This window comes from Chinchilla lanigera, unplaced genomic scaffold (genome assembly GCF_000276665.1).
Source record: "Chinchilla lanigera isolate Chin_1 unplaced genomic scaffold, ChiLan1.0 scaffold00024, whole genome shotgun sequence".
NCBI classification, from domain to species: Eukaryota; Metazoa; Chordata; class Mammalia; order Rodentia; family Chinchillidae; genus Chinchilla; species Chinchilla lanigera.
Window position 1 is genome coordinate 3396335 of NW_004955425.1, and position 22993 is coordinate 3419327.

Consider the following 22993-nt stretch of genomic DNA (forward strand, 5'->3'; position numbering starts at 1 on the left):
AGTATCAGTAAAGCCAGAAGAAAAAGAAAAAAAAAATCACCTAATCCACAATTCAGAGATAACAGACATTAATATTTTGGCCTCAAGGGTCTACTCTCATTTTTTGTGTCCAAACAGCAATTAAATGTTTAAACAAAACTATCACCATATGAAATTTACCATGGAGTCACTGTCCGTCTCACCTCACAATTTATAATGAACATTTTTCTCATAATTAAATATTGTCCAACAAAATGATTTTGATGGTGATATGTTGTATCATTGTGTTAATGGATAATCCTTTATCTAGTTCTTTATTGTTGGACAATAAATGAATTCTACCATTATTATTAATAAAGCTTCAGTTTTTAAATCTGATTTTTCTGGGCACACCCATAATTATTTCTTTAGGTTAAAGTAGAACCAAGGCATATAAGAGCATAGGAATCTGAAGTTTTTAAATATATTTTTCCAAATAGCCCAGGGAAAGGTTGTAACAGTTTACGTTCTCATTGGAAGTATGTGAAGGCTTGTATCCTTGCCAACACTGAGAGTACTATGTGACTACAACTCAAACTAAGGAAATCCGCTCTCCATTAATTTGAAAGAAACCATGACTTAAGTTTCTTTTCATAGAGTATTTAATGTTTAAAAGATTGCACCACGTGTAATAATTATGGGTTTCTTTACAGTGTTACAGAACCTCTTTTATTCAGTTTTATATTCATTACTTTGAGGCCCTAGAATGGTTCTTAGGTTTTCAACTCTTACAGTTTATGCTGTTGAAAGTATGACTTTGGAGGTGTGTGTGTGTGTGTGTGTGTGTGTGTGTGTGTGTGTGTGTGTGTGTATTTATGATGATGGTATGTGAGAACTGAGTGGAACTTTAGTGATAGTTTAATCTGCTTCCATTTACATGGCTTAAAAAAGAAACATTTCTACATAAATTCTGAACACTTTTGATTCCAGGTGACAGATAACTCCACTCAGAGCAGACTACCAGAATGGGAAATGTATTGGCTCAGGAACTAAAAATGCTCTCTGATATTTACTGTGACTGATCTTGGACAATTCCTTAATCTTTCTAAGTCTCCGTTTTCATATCTGTATACAGAATGTTAATTTGCCTTTAACCTAAGGTTCCTTCTTCTTTTTTTCCTTTTTTCTGTATTTAAACATTTTTTTCTTTATTTTATTTTTTTTGAGACAGGGTCTCACTATGTAGTCCAGGTTATTTCTGAATCTGCTACTTGGCCCAGGCTGGCCTGGAACTGAAAGATCATGTTCATGGATTAAAAGACTTAAATAATGTCATATTTACCCAAGTTGATTGATAGTTTCACTGAATCACAACCAAAATTCTAGAAATCTCTTTTTAATAGAAAATGGCAGGAAGGCTGAGGCAAGAGGATTGTGTGGCAAGTTTGAGGCCAGTCTGAGGTATGTAGTGAATTCAAGGCCAGCCTGAACTACATAGTGAGACCCTATCTCAGAAAACCAAACAACCAAAGAAGAAGAAAAAGAAGAGGAAGAAGAAGAAGAGGAAGAGGAAGGGGATGAGGAGGAAGAGGAGGAAGAAGAAGAGGAAGAGGAAGGGGAAGAGGAGGGAGAAGAAAATAATAAACTGATTCTAAAATGTATGTGAAAATTCAAAGGACCTAGAGGAGTCAAGAAAAACAAAGGTTGAAGACTTATACTAAGTGATACATAGTTGTTATCTACTCACCTGTCTGTCCACCACTAGACTGTTTAATTCCACAGAACAGAAACTGTCTTTGGATATCTTTTTTCCTCCATTGTCCTCACCATTCCCAAACTACAAAACACACACACACATGCATATGTGCACACACACAGTGTGATGCAGAGTGAGAACTTAATGATGAATAGGAACTAACAAATGAATGAAATGAGTTCTGCCTTTGCTAGGGAGAACCAACTCAAATCATAAGAAATAAAAGCATGAATTATAGTCAGTAACTTGAAAATGGCAACTCAGCTGAAACATGAAATGCTTTTAATTTTCATCAGACAGGTCTAATCTTTAGACATAAAGCAAGAAAACTAACTGTTGCAACCAGAAGATGAAGAATATTTAACATATTCTACATGTTGCATGCTGGAGCATGGCATCTCGTCATGGAGGTATTTGCCATATCTGAGAGTTCAAGGCTCCAACTTCTGAGCCAGAGAGAAAACCATGAAACAATAATAGTACTACCATTACCATTTAGGGGCACGTGTTAGTCAGCTTTCTGTTGCTGTGACAAAATGCCTGAGAAAAACAACATAAAAGGAGGTAAGATTTATTTTACCTCATGGTTTCAGAGATGAGTGCAGGGTCACTTGGCTCCACTGTGTCTGGGCTCTGAGCACTATGGCAGGAAGCACACAGAGCAGCAGAGTGGCCAGGAACAAAGGTTAGGAACAGAACGCATCCTTCAAGACATACCACAGTGACCCGCTTCCTCACCTCAAGTTCCCGCCTCCCAATAATCAATTAAGCCATGAATCTACCTGTTGATGGGATTAGAGTCCTCATGATCCAGCTACCCCTCCAGAGCCCTCTTTGAATATTGCTGCGTTGTGGACCAAGTCTCCAACATAGAGCTTTTGGTGGACATTTCAGATCTAAACATTACAGGGCTTGCCTCAGTTACTTTCTTTTTTTTTATTAGCACATGTTTGCAGTACATGCAGTTTACAATCATGTTGGGGAGTGGGTACTTGTATATCACACAGCTTGTTGCTTTCCTTGATCCATTTTCCCTTCCCTCTTCTTCCCTTCTTCTTCCTCTAATTTTCCTTTTCCCATTTTCATTCTTCTTGATATTATTAATCTTAGCTTATACTTATGCATGTAATGTTTACATGCAGAGGTTGCCTGTACGTGACATATCAGTTACTTTCTTCATTGCTGGCACAAAATACCCGACAGCAACAACTTAAGGAAGGAAAGGTTTATTTTTACTCATAGTTTGTAGAGATTTCAGTCAGTAGTGGTTGGCTCAAAGGCATGGTGCCATGGGAGAGCACATGGGAGAGGAAAAACAACTCATGGCATGGCAGCAGGAAGCAGAGAGCCCCGGCCCCAGTGGGGCAGCTCCTCCAACCAGGCTTCATCTCTCAGCATCACGTTTAGCTAGAAACTTGTCAGTGGGGTAATTCACTGATGAGCGCATATCTTGCTCCCATGGTCCAATTGCCTCCCTAAAGTCCCACCTATGAAAGCACGTGGCTTTGGGGGACATCTCCATAGGAACCATAACACAGATATTTGGTACAATCTCCTTCTTACATATGAAATACATTCATGACTTCCCCAAAGAACACTATCCTAATCTCACCCAGTCAAAGCATCTGGATAGTGTCTGATTTAGGCTCTAAATTAGGGGACAATACAAATGCATTTGTGTACAAACCCTCGATGTGGCTCCTCTTAATCTTGAGATTTCAAACAAAGAAGACAAATTTTCTGTTCTTCATTCCCCACACGTTGTGTATTAGTGTAGCAAAATAAAAATCAGATAACTCATTTTATGCTGCCCTTCAGAAATGGGGTGAATGGGAGATCCCCAGAAGTCACTCATTTCCACTCCTTCTAAAATGCTGAAGCCATTCTGAAATCCCTCTGGGTTCCCTGCCTTGTGGATGGAGAATGTTGCTTTGGGGCCCTGATTCTCCCTGGGAGGGCCTGCCCATTTCGTTGTTCACTTTCCCTCTTGGCACCACTCCTAGGCAGCCTTTCTTTTTCTAGTAGCCCCTTGACCTTATCTGCTAAGTAAAAATTATAAGATGCTAGTGTTTTGGGGTAAGCTTCTGCACTAAGCCTCAACGGACCAGGCTGACAACCAAGACAGAGTTGCTGGAGCAAAAGTTCTAGTTCACAAGTCTAAACTAGGTAGTTTATCTGACTTTCTGAGATATCAAGATTGGAGAGGTAACAGCCAGATTTCCTGTCCAGGCCAGTGTCAGCTGGCATGGTAGAAAAGTTTCCTCTGTCTTGTACTTTATGCAAAAGAAGAAACGGAATGTTATGCCATTGGTTATTTTGCTATCATTTTGTGTCCCTGCCCCTGCCTTACAAGGAAGGTAACTTTGAAATGACCAGTTTGCTTTTTGTTCATTTGTTTCTGTGTTCTTCAACCTTTTTTCTGTCTATAAATCTGACTTCCTTTGCTCAGACCATTGGAACACTTACTCTATTTTAGTGTTATCTAAACCTAGAACTGGAGATGAAGTCAGGCTGGTGTTAAAATGTGTACTTCGTATGCCTGAGACCCTGATTCCCAGTATGTGTCGAGGAGATCCCATTATGGAAAATAAAGTCAAAACTAAGTAGTTCTTATTTTGTGCTTTGACAGGTCCAATGCATACACTGAGGAATGTGCCTTCCTTAGGAGCTGAGCAGCTTTGACTATCTTCTGGTTTAGAAAAACGAGGGCTCCACAGTTCTCTTGGGTCCTGGATCATTTTCCCAGCCATGTGAGCTTCAGGCTTATGGCTTTCTTGGCCGTATAGCTCTTTTCAAAACTAAATGGGGTTTTTTCTCCACTCTCCTTGCAGTACTGGTTATTGAACCTTAGGGCCTCATACATGCTAGCTAGCACTTACTACTGAGCTACATATCTAGCCCTTTTAAACTTTTATTTTGAGCCAGGGTCTCACTAAATTGCTCAGGTTGTCTTTGAACTTGCAATCATTCTTCCTCATCCCCTTGAGTCGCTGGGATTATAGGCAGACACCCCTGAACCCGGCAATTTCCTGTCTATTTGATTTCAGTTTATTTCCATACGCCTTGGATGGAAGCCCTCAGTTCTATTCTAGGCATACTCTTTCTATTTGTTGTATACCTTTGCGTTTTTGCTTCTGTGTCTTTATTGACTTAATGGATTGTACTTTGAATGAGTCTAGCTTGGTCAGTGAGTCATACCTTTAATTTCTTTTCCCCTGAGCTTTTCTTATTGAAAGACTGAACTGAGAAGGACAACCTTGTGTGTGTCTTTTTCTTGGAGACAGCTTAACCTTCTTAGAGTGTTTACATGGGTTTGGTTGCCATTCTTTGCATTTGAAAATGAAAGCCTGAAAACAAAGTGTTGGGCTAGAGATAGAGCTTAGTGCAAATGCTCTGGGTTCAATCCTTAGTCCTGAAGAAAAAAAAAACAAAACTAAGTATTATTTGCTAATTGGCTCATTGGCCTTTTCTAACTGAAAGGCTTTCTCAATTTTATTTTTTAATCTGTTGGAAAAGGGACACAGCACTTTTTCTGCCCTCAAGCCTGACTTTATGGACTTTATTCGCTTTGTGTTTTATTTGTAAACCAGTCAGTTATTTTCTGAGCTTATTCTTTGTCACTTATTAAAGTACAACCAATAGTAGCCAATAATAGCCAGCACGTGCTACTGACATTTGACTTTCAAACTTTTTCGCTAGATCAGCTAATTCTTTAGGTGTGTTACCTCTCTCCAGGTTATCAGAGATGATTGCTTGGCCAAAAGCTTTGCCAGTCTCCAAAATCTGCTCCCTCACTCCTTGTTGCCTGGCCTCCAAACCACAGCCACATGCCTTGTTAAAGCCACACTGCACTTCCAGCACTGGTCAGAACAGGCCAGGTGCTGTTGCGGTATCAGATAATGCCCAAATCTCTATGATTTAAAAGAACAAAGGTTTATTTATTTATGCTATCAAAGGGCACTAACACACCATTGTATTTAATGTTCTTCATTGGCTTTTTTCAATTCTAGAATCAGTCTACACTTCATTCTAGAAGATAGAATAAGTTTTCCAATGCTTGATTCTACAGGCAGGATGAAGAAGGCAGAAACAAAGACAGAAAGTGGGTTGGTCATTTCAAAGGTACTTTCCTTATAGGGGAGGGACAAGGACGCAGAATAACAGAAAAATGACTGATAGGTTAACATTAGGTTGCTTCTTCTGCATAAGGAATAAAGAGCTTTACTAGCCTATCAACTGAAGTGGAGCTATGTGGGAAATTTGGGCATTACCTCCCTAATGCTGATTTCTCAGAAGGTCAAATGGCAGGTTTAGTTTAACCGTGGTATGAATGAATCTGTTTTGATTGTTAGCCTACTCTACTGAGGCCTCATGTAGGAGCTCAGTCCAAAACAATGGCTGCCAATAGTTTTCATTTAACACGTGTTCAGTGGTTTTCTTCCGGATTTGAATCTGGTCTTCTGCTGAACATTGTTGATTAATACTTCAGATTCCTTTTTTTTTTTTTTTTTTTTTTAAATGACATCTGGCTTAGAAAGGAGGAGTAAGGGGTGAATGCAGATATTCTGTATCTAGAACCAACATAGCTCCTGGTGAACAAGAATAGGCTCTTATCAGTAGTTTGGCTGTACATATCAGAGTGTCTGGATATCTCAGAACAATGGCAAATGTGAGTCACGCATGGCAGCTGCACTGGGATGTTCTTCCCTTTTCTTCTGTCTCCACCTGAGTATTTTATACGGGAAGCTTAGGGGTAGACAGACTTGACATCCAGAAGATGAGTAAAACTACATGTGTAAAATATAACAGTGTCTTGGAAAAGCATTACAATGTGAAACAGAGGAGCATTAAAGTTTTCGCAAAGATAAGGAGTGAACATAACATAAATAAAACCTAGAGCCTCACTCATGCCAGGCTACCTATCTACCACTGAATTACGTTGTCGCCCCTTTAAATGCAGCTTTTATTGTCACTTAAATTAATAGGGTAATTTCAATCTTTATTCCCTCCTACTTTAATGCAGACTTCTGTTATAACATTGAACTGTATTTTAAAAACTCTACACTTTTTTTCCACTGTGGAGTTGCTGACAAAGCTTTGAAATGTCTCAAAATTGAGCAGTAGGTGAAGCAGGAAGAAGGATTTAAGACTAGTTTAGAACTAGGGTCTAAAATAACTTATAAAATGTTAAGGCCTCCCCTGCAGTGTTTTTTAAAAGTGAGACCTCTTTTCAGTTACCTGTACTTAGCAAGATCCAGGCAAACAAAAGGTTATGTGTGGGCTCTGCCTCCTAGAGTTCCGGTAACTGCTGCTGGGTGAATACTTTTTTTTTTTTTGTATGAAACTGGATTATTTTCTGGGTTTTACATAGCTTTTTCTGTCTGCAATGCTGAGGTATCTTTTACAGTATTTTCCATTGCTGAATTCCTTTGTTTTTAATTTCTATGTTTACTAAAAGTCCTAAATGTAGAATTTTCCCCTTCCCTTCCTCCAAATCTCTAGCCTCTCAAGTACAGCCTGATCCCCACAGACCAACCTCCCTGCATTAATATCAACAACCTGAGGTTCTTCTCTACTTTTCTTCAGACGTATATCACCTTAAATATACAGAGATCATCCTTCTTTCTTTCCTTCCTTTTTTCCCTTCTTATTCAAACCAAATGGTGTATTAAAAAATGTTTAGTTTTGGCCATCTCCTGCTTTCCTCATTAACAGAAATTTGGGGGAAATCTTTACAGTCAGTTGGAATAAATCCTGGTCATTCTTTTGAATGGTTGCTTAGTAAGCCACAGTTTAGAAATCAAACTTTATTGAACAGATTCCCTGTCAAAGGGCATACCCTGGTATTTGTTTTCTTTTGTTTTTGTTAGTTTTACCACTCCTAAGGTTGTTCCAAAGAATATTCTTAAACTCAGTCCTTGAATACTTGAGTCTTTTATTTTACGGCCAAAGAGAAGGGTTAGCTTGGCTTCAAACATATATATTTTAATTTTAATAAATGTTGCCAGAATTTTTCAAAGTGACATCTAGAAATTTCCAGAAAGCCCTTCCTTCATCCTGTCCAGTAGCAGGTGTCTTTTCCCTATTTTGATAAGACTAGAGGATAACTGCAACACTGGTTGTGTATCCCAGGCACCTGCTAATATGCCATAGGATATTCCAGTGAATTCCATCGAGAAAGACTCTGGGCAGCTTTTATGGTTGGGGATGCTTGTGGTTTTTCTTTCATATTTCTTAAATAATTCATAGCTTATAGCAGAGAGGGGACAGAGTACCATTCTAATGCACCTTATTCCCTTTACTAATAAGGAAGTTAGGATTCAGAGAGGTGGAGGGAGTCCAGTGAGTTGGTTCTGATGTCTGCTCCTGGAAGCAGTTGTTCTGAATCCTAATCCAGGGCTTTAGCTCTTACACCATGCTGCTCCCACACCGAGCCATGCTGACAGTGGATTTTAAAGGGTGACCCAACACACTTCACCTGTGAGCTGAATTGACTAATATGGATAAACGGTGTCTGGTTTTGTTACCACCCACTAGGACAAGCAAGTTTCCCAACCTGCTCTGAACTGTGTGGGATTTGCTTTGTAAACTTTTGAAAAAGATAATAGGAACTTTGTTAACGTGGTTTTGTATTGGAATTTGTTACTCTTAATCTTTTGGGGGCTTGGAATTTTATTTTTCCATAGCATTAGATCTTACCAAGTATAGAGCAACTGGTTTGTATCATAATCAAAGAAACAACAGCGAAGTTCAGGAGAGATATTATTTACAGGGCTGATTTCCTCCCTCAACTTCCCCGAGTAGAAAACTGGGTAGTGGGTGTACCTAGAAAAAAGACCCTTCGTAGGTATCCTTATATATCTGGCTGTATAATACATACAGTTTGACAGATGTAATATGTACAGTCTGACAGGGGCTTATATGAATGTTTTCTAGGGCTGAAATAAAATACACTTTTTGAAAGAAGCCATTTTTGCTCCTGAATCTTTAAAGTCAGTTTTATCTCCCCCGCGCTTAGTTTGTCGTTTTGAGACTGGGGGCGAGCTCTCGCTATGTTGCCTAGGCTGCTGTGCTCATGTGAGCACCCACCTAGCTTCCCGAGAAGCTGGGAATGCAGGTGTGCGCACGTGTACCCGGTTTAAACTCAGTTTTCACATCAGGGTTCAGGTTCAGTCAGTGGATTCTCCTGAGGGAAGTGAAGTGGAAGACTCCAGCATTTGGTGTCTCCCTTTGGGTTTGTTGTGTATTCGCTGCAGAGCATTTGACAGCACAACATTAACTTTCCAGGATGCTTTTAAATACAGCCTATTCAGGTGCCTCAGCTCTGTCTCTTAATAGCAATAAAGGTAATTGTGATGGGGATTCATTTAGTATCAGATAAGTAGCTGAAACAAATCAAGTACTTATATACCTAGAAGCAAGCCTTGGTGTTTCCGGCTGTGGTTAGTTTTGGACCTGCAGTGTCCGTGGTTCCTCTTGTGTCGTGTTCCTGCACCTACAGACTGGGACAGTTGAGGAATTTAGGCCCAGGAACTCACACCATCAAATTAAATCAACATCCATGGGAAAGGAGACTGGAAATAAGTGTTAAAATCTTTCCAGATGACTTTAACTCGCATTAGGGCTGAGAACTTCTAGGCAAGCCATTTAGAATAGAGAGTTTCTCTGCTTAATACAGAAAGGAGTAGACATAACACAAGTGGTTCTTAGATTTCTGCCTCCCTCGTGATAATTGTGTTTGCTCATCATCTCGCAAAGTGCCCTTTCTCTCCCTTTCTCCTTCCTACATATTGTGGCCTCACATCTTATCACCTCATAAGTCAAAACCTGAATCATGGAAAAATGTCGTGAGATGGACCTTGTGGTTTAGAGACCAACTCATCCTCTCTTGGTACACTCGGTATAGTTAGTTTTTCCTTTGTGATCGGAACAGATCAGTTTCTCTGGCTGCAAATCTGATGAGATAGCATTTGGAAGCCTTGGTGTATGTAAAAACATACATATCTGTAAATATTGGCACAGCACTTAGCTTGGCAAGATACTGAAGCCCTGAAAAGCACAATGAAGACTGGCTGAGGGAGCTGCAGAATCATGTTTGTCATCTCACTCGGTCCTGAGGCCGACTCATTCATGGAGTCGAGTGTGAGCTGGGTTATAGGCACCACTGGCCTTGTGGATTTCTGTGCTTTTAAAAGGCACATATAGTTGAATTCAAAACATTGAATATTAGATGCATTTTGTTATTGAATGTTCAAAAGTTGAGCTTTTTTTGCATATATAGGATTCAGCATGTATAGGATGTTGCATGTATAGGATTCACTCTCTTTTTGTCCTCTAGCGTTCCCGTGGTTCGGCATGGATATCGGTGGAACTCTGGTTAAGTTGGTCTACTTTGAACCGAAGGATATTACAGCCGAAGAGGAACAAGAGGAAGTAGAGAACCTGAAGAGCATCCGGAAATATTTGACTTCTAACACAGCCTATGGAAAATCCGGGATCCGAGATGTCCACCTGGAACTGAAAAACCTGACTATGTGTGGGCGCAAAGGAAACCTGCACTTCATTCGCTTTCCCAGCTGTGCCATGCACACGTTCATTCAGATGGGCAGCGAGAAGAACTTCTCTAGCCTCCACACCACCCTCTGTGCCACGGGAGGCGGGGCTTTCAAGTTTGAAGAGGACTTCAGAATGGTAGGTCAGGCTCGTCCCTGTTAAAAGCTTCTCACATGTCCATAATCATGGTAGTACATGCCTGAGAAGAAGTCTATTAGCCTTGGGACTTGGATAGATTACTTCAGCTCTGTACCTCAGTTTCCTCATCTATAGCGCCTACCTCAGAGGGCTGGTACAAGAAGATTTAAATGAACTGGGTGAAATGGCAAACACTTGTAATTTTAGCTGCTTAGCAGGTGAGATAGGAAGATTGCATGTTTAAGGCCAGCCTAAGCAACTTAGGCTCTACCTTAAAAAATTGGGAAAAGAAAGAAAAAAAGAATTAAATGAGACAATATATATTTGGTACTTAGTAAGTACTCAATATATACTAGCTATCATCGTCATCGTTTCTTCTACAGTTAATGCTATGTAAAATAGTTACATGGCATTCAGCTAGAGTTTCCCACAGACTGTTACTACATAATCATGGTGCTGGCTTCATCTCTGTCTCTCTCTGTCTCTGTCTCTGTCTTACTGAGGCCCACAGGAAGACTTTCTATAAAGCCTACTACAAATTACTACTTCTTTCTACCGATTTATTCTTGTGTTTTTTTTGTTATTCTTGTCATTCAGAGGTTTTGCTCACAAATAAATCTGAAATCCTCAACATTATTTATGGGTAAGTTTGCTTATTGTTGAATACCATTTAGAGAATATGATTTTATGTAATAGAGATAAAACTGCATCCAGTTGGGCAGTATATATCAATATGCGCTGCTTATTTAGATTTGACAAATGCTGCCAAATGTAACATATAGATGAAAAGATGAAGTGCAAAGTTTCTCTACCAATTTCTTAACATCTGTTTCAATTTTCCCATGTATTGTAGTCAAGATGATAATCTTTGTATTGCCTAGTTTCTTCTCACAGAGGAAAGTGAAAATAAAGTTAAGCAATAGATAGATGTAGATATATTGCATATCTCCTGGAAAATAAGGGGAGCTAGATTAAAACAAGGTGATTGAACATACAAGATGGAAAGATTGGGAGATTTTAAGATTAATGGTATCATAAAATTGAAAATATATTGAAGTACATGTAAAATACACTTCTCAGTGGATCTATAATCCCAGCCACTGGGGAGTCTGAGGCAGGAGAATTGCAAATTTAGGTGCACCCTGGGTAATTTAGTGAGATCCTATCTCAAATAAGAATTTAAAAAGGGCTGAGGTTGTAGCTTAGTGGCTGAGTGCTTGTTTATCATGCCTGATACCCTGGGTTCAATCACCAGTACCACAAAAAATAAAAAAATAAAAAACAAAACAAACAAAAAAATATATACATATATATATAATTTTCTCAAAGCCTATGGTATCATCTACTGCATTTTGTGATAGAGGTAATATAACCTCATCTTGCTATAAAGTCTGTCATTAGTTAATAATGAATCAACACATTCTTTGTCATATTTAATGTAGCTATAAATATGAATTTTATTTGTGTCATCAAATATAACACTAGTTACCTCAATGATTTTAGTTAAGTAATTTCTATAGGACTCTGTGTATGCTGCCACTAATACTAATACTACCACTTACTTAAATAACCCGCAGGATCTTTTTATCACCCCAGTGGTTCAGTGATCAGTTTTGAAACTGCAAAGGTTAAAGTCCATGGACGTGAGAACTAAATTTGAGACCCTGATGAAAAAAGGGTTGAATTCTAGTCCTGTTTCTGCATTTAACCAGGTGGATACCTTGGGCAAGACATATCCCTCCTGTGGGCCTGTTTTGTCATTTGCAGAAAGTTGGCTCTGAGATAAAAAGAGGAGGATTTCTAGGACATCAGAACTGGAAGTGACCCCTGGAGATGAGGAAATATAGCGCTGAAGCTTATGTGTGACATGCATGAAAACACTGAAGTTTAAGGGATGATCAGGAGGTTTTACGTTAGTAATGCCTCCTAAGTAAGATCTGGGTGTTCTGTGAGTTCACCAGTCTTTCAAGGGCACAGTGCCTGTCCATTTCCACTAGAGAGCCGGAAGTGGATAAGGTGACTGGGGAGATTTATGTAACTTCTGTCATTGCCTCCATCCCTTCCCGGGGTAATGTATGTCCTGGGAGAAAGTTACTCAATACGTGCTGGCTGTGAGCAAGCGTGTTTCTCAAGGTTCTGAACTCAGAAAGGTCATCCTCTCCTTCAGGTGTACACCTGGAGCTTAAGGAGTAGATTGGAACAGGGAGCGAGTTTGGAGTATTTACTAAATAGTCCTGCCTGCTGCGGTATTCATCTGTAAAGAACATCCCCTGAACTTCCCTTGCTTTCTGTGCTCAGTGTTGGCCAAAGTCAAAACATAACTGAAAGAGACATCTCTTCCCATATCCAGTGTGACAGTGCACTAAATAATGTGCCCATATGATTCCAAAGTATGTCAGGATGAATAGGTTTTACCATCTTCCTCCTAAGCATTTCTTCATTCCCTTAACAAATAATTTATCATGCTTCCTTTCTGTGCCACGTACTGTTATGAGCGAAACAGAACTCCCACACCCGCCTCTGAGTTTATATTCTAGTAGAGGAGATAGTCATAATGAAATGAATAGTTGAATATAGACTATATCAAATGATGGTAAGTGCTATGAAGGAGAAAAGCAGGACAGGTTGGGTGGTGAGTTTTGGGAGGGTCTGATGAAGTCACACTGGCATAAAGATCAGAAGTAGGGGCTGGGGATTTAGCTCAGCGGCAAAAGCGCCTGCCTGGCAAGCGCAAGGTCGTGAGTTCGGTTCCTGGTACCGGAGAAAAAAACCAAAAAAAAAAAAAAAAAAAGATAAAGATCAGAAGTAATAAAGCAAAAACCACAGAGGTCTGGGCAAAGTATTTGAGGCAGATAGAACAGTGAATGCTAAGGAACTTAGGTATCCAAAATACAAATCTTTTGCAGGGGGTAGACAATTGAATAGAATGGAAAATTATTCCTTATTTGGAAAGGATCAGTGTATACTATTGTATATATGAAACAATTAAGTAAACAATAAAGCAGTGCATTTACATAAAGTTCTGTTATTGTTAGTTTGTAAAAGCACTGTTTTGGTGTAATATAACTTGGAAGACGAGAATTTTTAAAAGCTACCTGAGTAGAGCTAAGCAAAAAAAGATGTTCAGTAAACAGAATAGTTAACGATTATTGCGTGTGATGACTATATCATTGTAGTAAGTTTATTAAATCCTTAAATAGTGTTAACTGTTCTTCATTCAATTTAGAATATACAAGAAGGAGCCGTAAGACATGAAGCAAGCATTAAATTAGACCTTTGTGTAGATCCTTTCAAATGGACAAAGCTGCATTTCAATTTTGTTCTTCATTTTTTCTTTATTCTTTTTCTCTCCCTCCTTCCCTCCTTCCCTCCCTTTCCTTTTTTCTCTTTTAACATTTTAAGATCACCATTCCAATTAAAGTTATTGCTAGCAAAAGCTAGTTTTCAAAATTAGTGATTTACTTAATTTAGCTTTAAGTAGCTTACAACATTGAGTAGTCAGTGAGGAAACCCGTGTTTTAAAAACACGCGTTTAAACCTCCATGGCTATCTGCCTGGACACAGAATATTGTAGGATTCTGCTAGTTTTGTGTTTATTCCCACTATACATTGTAAGTTTTGGTTTAGAGAACCCAGCAGAATTTATTATTTACTAGTTCTAATATTTTCACCCACTATCACACTTCTTAATTTCAACAAGAATATTCTTAATAGAACAAAGAGTTCCTAAAAACAAAAACTATGTATAGAAAAAATATTCATCCTTTTTATCTAGGTAGCTCCTTATTCTAATTGATACTTATCAGTTTTGTTCAATCCAAAGTTATTGTTAATTAGAAGTTACAAAAGACTCACTCAATTTTGTACTTAAATAATAAGTACTGTCTTAGTAACTTGCTCATAGCAGGGGAAGAAATACCCAGCACGTAGGGGTTAAAAGAGGAGAGGTTTATTTTGACTCCCAGCTCATAGAGGATTTCATTTGTAGTTGGCTGGCTCCAAAGCAGGAAGGGCGTGGAGGAAACCTGCTTGCATCATGGCAGCTGGGAAAAAGAGAGAGAAGGCAGAAGGCTTATTGCACATTCAGCTGTGGATGCATCAGTAGATCAGTCCACTGGCAACAATAGTGTCACCCAGCCTTTGGACACGTGAGCCTTTTGGGCGATGTTCTAGACCTAAATCGTAATATCTACCCTTTAAATAAAAATGGTGTAAAACAGTCTTATTTGGCTAATGTGAGATTTAGAACAGAGGAAAAGATTTTCTGATTGCTGTCATCAATTTTAAAAAGTTCCTTATTCCAGAAACTCTAAGAGAACAAGCTTAAAATGTAAGTCATGATGGAAAAGATCATCACGAGAGTGTAGGATAATTGTGAATATGTGGAACCTGTTTGGACCATTTAAGTCCATTTATTAGGCTGGCGCTTATTATTAATCCAGAAACTGATTTGTGATATTGTAGATACTAAGGTTTGGTAGACTGTTGTTTTTATTCCCTTCTGGCTTGACACTTGACCGGTCATACACAGCCTCTTTCATCATTGGGTGGGGTAAGAAAAGACATCAATGAGTTATTTTTCTAAAAATATATTTCACACTCACTGAACTTACTTAAAATTCAGCTTGCTCAGGTTTCTGTTACATCTCTTTTGTGAAAAGAAATGAAACTTGCATATAATTTGTAATTCAGAATCAATCATTTTATGCACACATTGTTCTTGGTTTGCTAATCTATTCTGCCACGCAATTTGATTTATGGTGCCAGTGTCCCCTAAACCACTATAGAAGACTGGGCATAGTTGCATGCACCTGTAGTCCCAGCTATTTGGAGGCTGGGGCAGGAGAATCAAAGGTTTGAGGCTAAGCTGAGTAGCTTAGACACTACCTCAAAATAAAAATAAAAAGGACTGTGTATATAACCCACAGTCAAAGTGATTGCCTAGTTTGTATGAAGTGCTGGGTTACAAAACAACCAAAAGCAAAACAAAAGTACTGTAAGTGTAGTGTATCATAAAGCTTTGTGTTTTAGTAATTTCTGAAACAGTTTGGAGTCATATTTCTTTACTATAATTAAGTCATATAACTTGGAGTAGGTCCATAAAATCCTCCCAGGGAGTAGGTATAAATCTTCTTGAAATGTTCTTTACCATATTTATTAATTTGTTTATTTAGCTATGCAGTTATTTTCAACATACTGAACTAAAGCGTATAAAGAGACCTTATTGCAAGTGTATCCTGAGCATGTCTGTATTTGGGATCCATTTTTTTCTTATGTTTGCATATAGGGAACGCAAAACCACCATCTAAAAATTAGTGTTTATATTGGAAATGGTGTTCCCAATGCATTTCAATTTAAGATAAAAGACCTGAGTTATTTTATTTCTTATATCTATAGTAATTATATCTCATAAGTGTAGTACTCATAAGTGTAGTACTCATAAGTGTAGTAATTTAGAAAGCACCTTCCTTCCTTCCTTCCTTCCTTCTTTCCTTCTCTTATTCCTTTTTTATTGTCTTTTTGAGACAGGGTCTCACTGTGCAGCTCAGGCTGTCCTTAAACTCACTTTGTAGCCCTGGCTGACCTTGAAGTCACAGCAATCCTCCTAACTCAGCCTCCTGAGTACTGAGATTACAGGCGTACACCACCACATCCAGACTCCAAAGCATTTTCATACAATCATCTCATTTAATTCTTGAAATCATCCCTATGAGTTATCTAGGACAGATGCTATTTGGCAGATTATGTAATTTTATTAAACACTTGCTGGGATGTGATGATGGGCTCATTTTCCAAACTTTAGTGCCAAGTACTATGCTCCTCTTCCTATGTCAGTGGTTCTTAAAGTGTGTTGTTGGTACCAGCTGCATCACCTTTAGGTAGGATACTGCTATAAATGTGATTAGAAATGCATTTAGAAATTCTCTAAGGATGGAGCCCAGTAATCTATGCTTTAACAAATTCTCCAAGTGATTCTGGTGTACCTAAAGCTTAAAAAATCCCCTATGCCCATACTTGTTTGGGTGACTGGGCCAGGCAAAAGAATATGGGTCTTTTAATAGCTATAATTATTTATTATCTCTTCTACTTGCTATCCTTGGGATCCCAAGTAGGTCATTTAGTCTGCTGGTCCCTAGAACCACATTTTTGTTTGGCAAAATGGGTAAATATAGTAGCTTCTTTGTCAAAATTCTACAGATAGGATCTACACAGTTTTTGATTAGCTTCCGTTCTTTACACAGAATTTGAGTCTCAAACTCATGGTGATCATCCTGTCTCAGCCTCCCAAGTGCTGGGATTACAGGTGTGTACCACAGTGACTGGCTACAAGCACTTCTTTTCAGGTCACACTTCAAATGGCTTTTTAATTCTTGTGCTCTTCTTTTTGTTCCTGAGTCTCCCTATAAACCTGGCTAAAAGCAGCCAGCAGTACTTGTGCCTCTGCTTAAACATTGGGCTGCTTTGAAATTTCTTCCACCAGACCAATTAGTCATTCTTAAACTGAGCTTCATACAAAGTTTTAGGACACGGACAAAATGTAGACAGAATCTTTTGTACAATGTAACACATATGGTCTCTAGTCCAGTTCCCACTAGAGTCCTCATTCCTACTTGAAACCTCGTGCAGTCTTTACTGTGTGTATTCCTATCAGCAGTCTGGACTCCTGAGCTCCCACCAGAAGAACCTACAAATCTCTGCTTGCAGTCTTTTAGACTTTCACTATCTCACATATCCAAACCTCCCCAAACTTCCTGCAAACCAGTTTCAAAGGCTTCTGGTCACATGGTTAGGTACAGTTATAGCAACAACCTTACTCTTGGTGCCAGTTTTTTGTTTTAGTGATCTTTTCACCACTGTGTTTAAATACTTGAGGAAAACAACATAAGGGAGGAAGAGTTTATTTTGGTTCACAGTTTCAGAGATTTTACTCCTTGGTCAACTGGCTCCAGGGCAGAAACATTGTAGCAGAAAGGCATGATGAAGGAAAGCTGCTCATTTCATGATATCTGGGAAGCATAGGGAGCAAGGAAGAGCCAGAGACAAAAGAGCCATAGACTAGATAAAGTACACAGGGAATGCTCCCATGACCTATGCACTATATGATCTACCCAGAGTGTGCTTTACTAATTTTCTAGGCATCTGTCAAGCTGATCAAGTTGACAGTCAAGATAGACCATCATAATCAGCCTAACTTCATAAGAAAAATATATTTTGCTCACAGTTTTAAAGGCTGAAAGTCAAAACAGCATGATGTAGATTCTAGAGGAACCTTGGCAGATGCTGGGTGTAAGTGCAGAGTGGCATCAGATCTCAAAATATGAGAGAGACCCAGAGGTCAGGGTCAGTCTTTTATAACATCTCACTCTCATAAGACCTAAGTGCAGGAGACCAGCATACGCATCTCAAGGCAGCACTCCCAATACCTAAGGTCCTCTGAATATTTATGTCAACTCCTGCATCTCCACACTAAGGACTACAGTCTTACCACATGGACCTTTGAGCGACAGACAATATCCAAGAATTAGCAACTGTGTATAAAATAACAGACATTTTTTGACCTACAGTGTGTAGATAAAAGTTATCAAATTGCTGCCAACATTTAAAAATTAAAAGATTTCACATAAAAATGTGGATTTCTGACTCGTGAAATCTAGATTTTGAAAACTAGGATTATCTAACAAGAGTGGGGCCTCTTTACCACATGGCAGCAGTGAGCTACAGATGAATTGTGAATACGTGTAGATTGTCCTGTTGACTAGTCCCCATGTCCCTTTATTTGCATACTAATCAAGGGCTTCTCTCCTCCATGTTTTCGTATTGCCTTATTTAGGCATTTGCATTTGTGGCCTCTGATTTAAAAAACATGCATACCAAAGATAGTGTTTCTCCTTGGCTGGGATATTAGTAGCCTGCTTTAAGCTTTCCAATAAGTTAATTCAGGTTTATTAACAAATTACAGTCTGGTGATTAATTTTCAACTTGGAATTTCACATGGCCTGTTTAAAAATCCAGGTAGCAGTTTGACTAATTATCCATACCTGGGGACCTGTTCTTTTTCCCATAGGTCTCCATGAAAGTGACCAATGTCTTTGTTTCCACTTTAACCAAAGGGGGCTGCTCCAGGATGTCCATTCCTCAGCAAAATGTGTAGAAAAGATGTTTGTCTGCTGTTACTTTATTTGAAAATAATTTTGAGGTGAAAGGTGAAGTAACAGTGTTTCCTTTCAGATGAAAGTTGTATGTGCTTAGTTTATTTGCCTTGACGTTTGTATTTTTTCACAGTATAAATTCAGGCTTCTCAGATGGACAGACTGTATCTGTGTTGATGTTTATTATATTGATTCTGTGCTTGGCAGTCAATGTTGTTGATGAACCTCTGATTAATTTTTAAGCAGGTTAACCTATGGTCCCAGGACTTGCTGATGAAATCTCGACTTTTCAACTTGGAGTGATCCATGCAGTGATAACTTTCCCTGTTCTATTGAATATATTTTTATGAAGCAATGAGTTAGGGGTATGTGTTTGAGCATGGTACTGACAGGTGCCTGAAAAACAAGCCAGATTGCGAAAAATGTTGTAAGTGCAATACAGACTGTGGAATCAAAGGGGATAAAAGAGGTAGTATTTGTCTGGCTATGCTGGTAATCTTTCAGGTCTCCAGTTATTTTTATACCTACAGCACTGGCCTCTTAAAATATGTGTAAATTACATGCATTTCATCCAAATGGTTCATTAGATTAAAAAATGAAATACTTGGAGCCATTTATGTGATACATTTACCTTATCACCAAGAATACTTTAGAACATTTATTTTCATGTGTCATGAATCCTTCTACCACTTGACTGGTTAGCTGTTCCAACTAACTTGTTTTGTAGGTCCTTTCTGTTAAATAGAAAATGCAGATAAATGGCACAAAGTCAAAAGTTTTCTTCTGGTTGTTAACTTTGGTAATAAAGATCATCTTTCTGGTAAAATATCTAAGTCTAGTACTTGTATAAATTGTTTCCAGATCCCAGAAACAATGCCCATTGTGGCAAGGAAGACAGTAGAATAGGGAGTCACTGGGAGATACTTGCTAGGTCATTTAGGGAAAGTTATTTAAGCTTTATGAACTTGAACCACAGAATAGGGTTAGTGGTACTGACTTACAAGATTTTGTGAGAAATTGCATGGTATCTTCTTTTATTGGTTGAGTCTCATGTTGGTGATATTTAGTTTAGTTTAGTTTTTTGTTGTTGTAGGAGTTGTTTTATTGTTGTTGTTGTTTCCTGGTCCATAAAAAGTGATTATCAGCCTAGACTTTTGAGCCAGTGGTTTATTTTTAAGGATCATGAATTAAACTTTTGGGGAGGCAGAGTAGTTATTGGCCTCTAAGGCTAGCCCACAACCAGGTCATTCCCTTTTATTGTTTTCCCCCTGTACGTAGGAGACTGGAGTTTTTATCTCATAAGAGCCTGTAAAGACAACTCTGACACCACCCCCACCAGTAAGCCCTTTGTACATGCCAAGCCCTATGCAAGCACTTCATGTATATTACTAGCACACAGTCTGTAATCTTCACTGCTATATTATGCAGGGGGTATTATTATTCCCACTTTACAGATGAGCAACTTAAGTTTGAGAAGTTAAATAACTCACTTGAATTCTTCAGTTAAGTAAGTTTTGGAGCTATGATTTAAAACCAGATCTAGAGCCCAACCCTGAGAAAAAGATAGTTCGTTTCTGTGGCTTCAAAGAAGATTCTCTCCAGTTAGCAGGCCTTTGGGACACTATCCTCTGTCGAGGAAGTGTAGATTTTCATTGCTTTCTGAATATTCTTACTCTGCTTACCCTGTGAGAGAGACCCCTCTTTGTAGCATACTGTATTAGGTTTCTACAGCTGCTATAACAAATTACCACAAACTTGGTATCTTAAAATAACAAAAATATATTTATTCATAGTTCTGAACACCAGATTTTAAAATCAAAGTGTTGCATTTCTTCTGAGACACTGGAGAACTTTCTTCTCTTGCCTTCTGTAGCTCTGGTGTTGCTGGCCTCCCTTGGCCCATGGTGCAGCACTCCAATCTCTGCCTTAATCCTCATGTGAGGCCTTCTCCGTGTCTCTTCTATCTTCCTTGTATGAATCTGTAAAGATTCTTGTCATTAGATTTAGTGTCCACCCAGATGATCTCGGATGTCTTCTTCGAGGTTTCAATTACATCTGCAAAAACCCTTTTTTCCAAACAAGGTCATATTCTCAGGTTCTCAGAATTACGACATGGACAGGGGCCACCATTCAACCCACTACGCCTTCTCAAGGATCCTTTTCCAGCAACCAGGCAACCTCCTATACTTTAGCACTTCTACTTTCCCATGGGATTGACAGATTGTGAGCAAGATTTTACACCTTGTTTTTTCAAGGATGTTTTCATTCTTTTAAAGTGAATGAGCCAATGTTAAGTCCAACCAAGGTCTTCCAGGCTTCCTCCGAGGTGGTCTCAGCATCTCACAAGGTTTTGTTCTCTTTCAGATCGCTGACCTGCAGCTCCATAAACTGGATGAACTGGACTGTCTGATTCAGGGTCTGCTTTATGTTGACTCTGTTGGCTTCAATGGCAAACCGGAATGTTACTATTTTGAAAATCCCACAAATCCCGAATTGTGTCAAAAAAAGCCGTACTGCCTTGATAACCCATACCCTATGTTGCTGGTTAACATGGGATCAGGTGTCAGCATTTTAGCAGTGTACTCCAAGGACAACTACAAAAGAGTTACAGGGACCAGGTAAACATATTTTCTGCTAGGTGAACATCTTTATGCTTAAACCCAGACCTCCTCCTTGATAACCAGTGTATTGTAAAACTATATTGAATTTATATTTGAAAAATCGTGGCTTCCTCTACAAACCACAAAGGATTTATTGGGTGACATATTAAAAGAGTAAGAGGATGACTAATATAAAAGTTAATAAAACATAGTCTTTGCCTTTCTGTAAATTATGGGCAGGTTGAGGGAAGAAGGGTTGTGTACATTAGAAGTTTACCAACAAGGCGATATGGATTAAGTGCCAATGAAACGGTAACGACAGTAAGTCCAGTTAGAAGTGAGATAGAAGGAGCTTAGCATGGTCAAAGCAAGCTTGGTAGAAACCATCTTTTAAACCTCAGTGGTGCCTAGCACAGGGTGAATTGCTTGAATTAATACATCATTCCAAACATCAAACAAAATAAGGTTTATGAAGAATGAATTTTCTCTTCAGATATCCTTTAGGTGAAAACTGGAATAGTAAGCACAATCACTGAATTGGGAATTTTGGGATACAGTAGACAGGAAAACAGCCAGCGCTGTGATCACAGTTTGTCAGAATGCTTTATGTTTCAGTCTACATACCTGAGGGCCACAGGAGGCCAAATGGGCTCAGCTTGATGCTAATGGGGATTCAACATGGGTAACAGCTCTGTTAACAAGTATCTTTCAGAACCAAAAGTAAACAAAATCAAACAGGTTTCCCTTGCTGAGGCATTTCTCTAACTTATTGGACCACACAACCATTTTTAGAGGAATAACTTAAGGAACTAGTGCCATGTAGACTATGCTTGGAACATGATATTGAAACCATCGTTTTTGATAGATATATTATTTCTCTGGGCTTCGTTATCCTCATTCCTGCCATGAAGGCTATTGTTTGGATAGTTTTTCTAGAACTCAAATTCTGCAGTATTACTCCCTCACTAGCAGGTGAGCTTGGTTTTTCTAGTATTTTTCATAACATGTGATGGAAGGAAGATTAGTCGCCCCCAGGAGGTGTTAGACAATGTCTGGAGATACTTTTTGTTCTCACCACTGGAGGTGGGATGCTACTGGTAACTATAGGTTGAAGTCAGGGATACTACTAAAATCCTACAATGCACAGGCAGCTCCTCCAACAACAACAAATTATCAAGCCCCAAATAGCAGTAGTGCTGCTGTTGAAAAACTATGGTTTGCATGTGCATGCATGCGTACGCGTGCACCCACACCCACACACACACACACCGACGGAAGCCTGCTTGGGTCCAGAGTGTAGGCTCTGTTACATCAGTTATTTGCTACTAGGCATACATTTTCTCACTGAAAATGCAGAAACTTACAGACTTGCTCAGATGCTCAGATAAAACTGACCCATGTCCACATTAGAACTGTCAGGAGTATTACAGACAGGAATATTTTGGCTGAGCTGGTTTTACCTTAGAGCCTGATCTCCTTGTAAAGATAAAATTTTAAAGAAATTTCAGACTTTCTCCCAGAAAGAGTAGTTGAATTGTTAAAGCCAGTCCCAAGGAACAGCAAGGTAAACATTTTCCACAGTTAGAGATATTTACAGTTTTACTGATGAATACCACACATGTATGTTCTCAGCGTGGAAAACGAAGGGGTCTGGGTCCTGTTGAATAGCTGCTAAGGAACCATTGCAATGTTTGGCTTCTTTTATGCAAGTAATAATACCTGTAAATTCTAGTTACTGCTAAATGCACGTTAATGACCGGTGTTCTACAGTCAACAAATCCTGTCTCGATGCCCAATCTTCCTTGTAAGCTCTTTCTTCCAAGGATGGGTTTGGAAAC

General features: G+C 38.9%; 1 protein-coding gene across 1 annotated transcript in view; it reads left to right on the forward strand.

The window, feature by feature from the left end:
• Positions 1 to 22993, forward strand: part of Pank1 (pantothenate kinase 1) — a 49786-nt gene that overhangs the window by 12312 nt on the left and 14481 nt on the right. Inside the window, 2 exon segments of the mRNA XM_005385848.2 lie at positions 10053 to 10405; positions 20920 to 21173. Coding sequence (XP_005385905.1) covers positions 10053 to 10405; positions 20920 to 21173 — 607 coding nt within the window.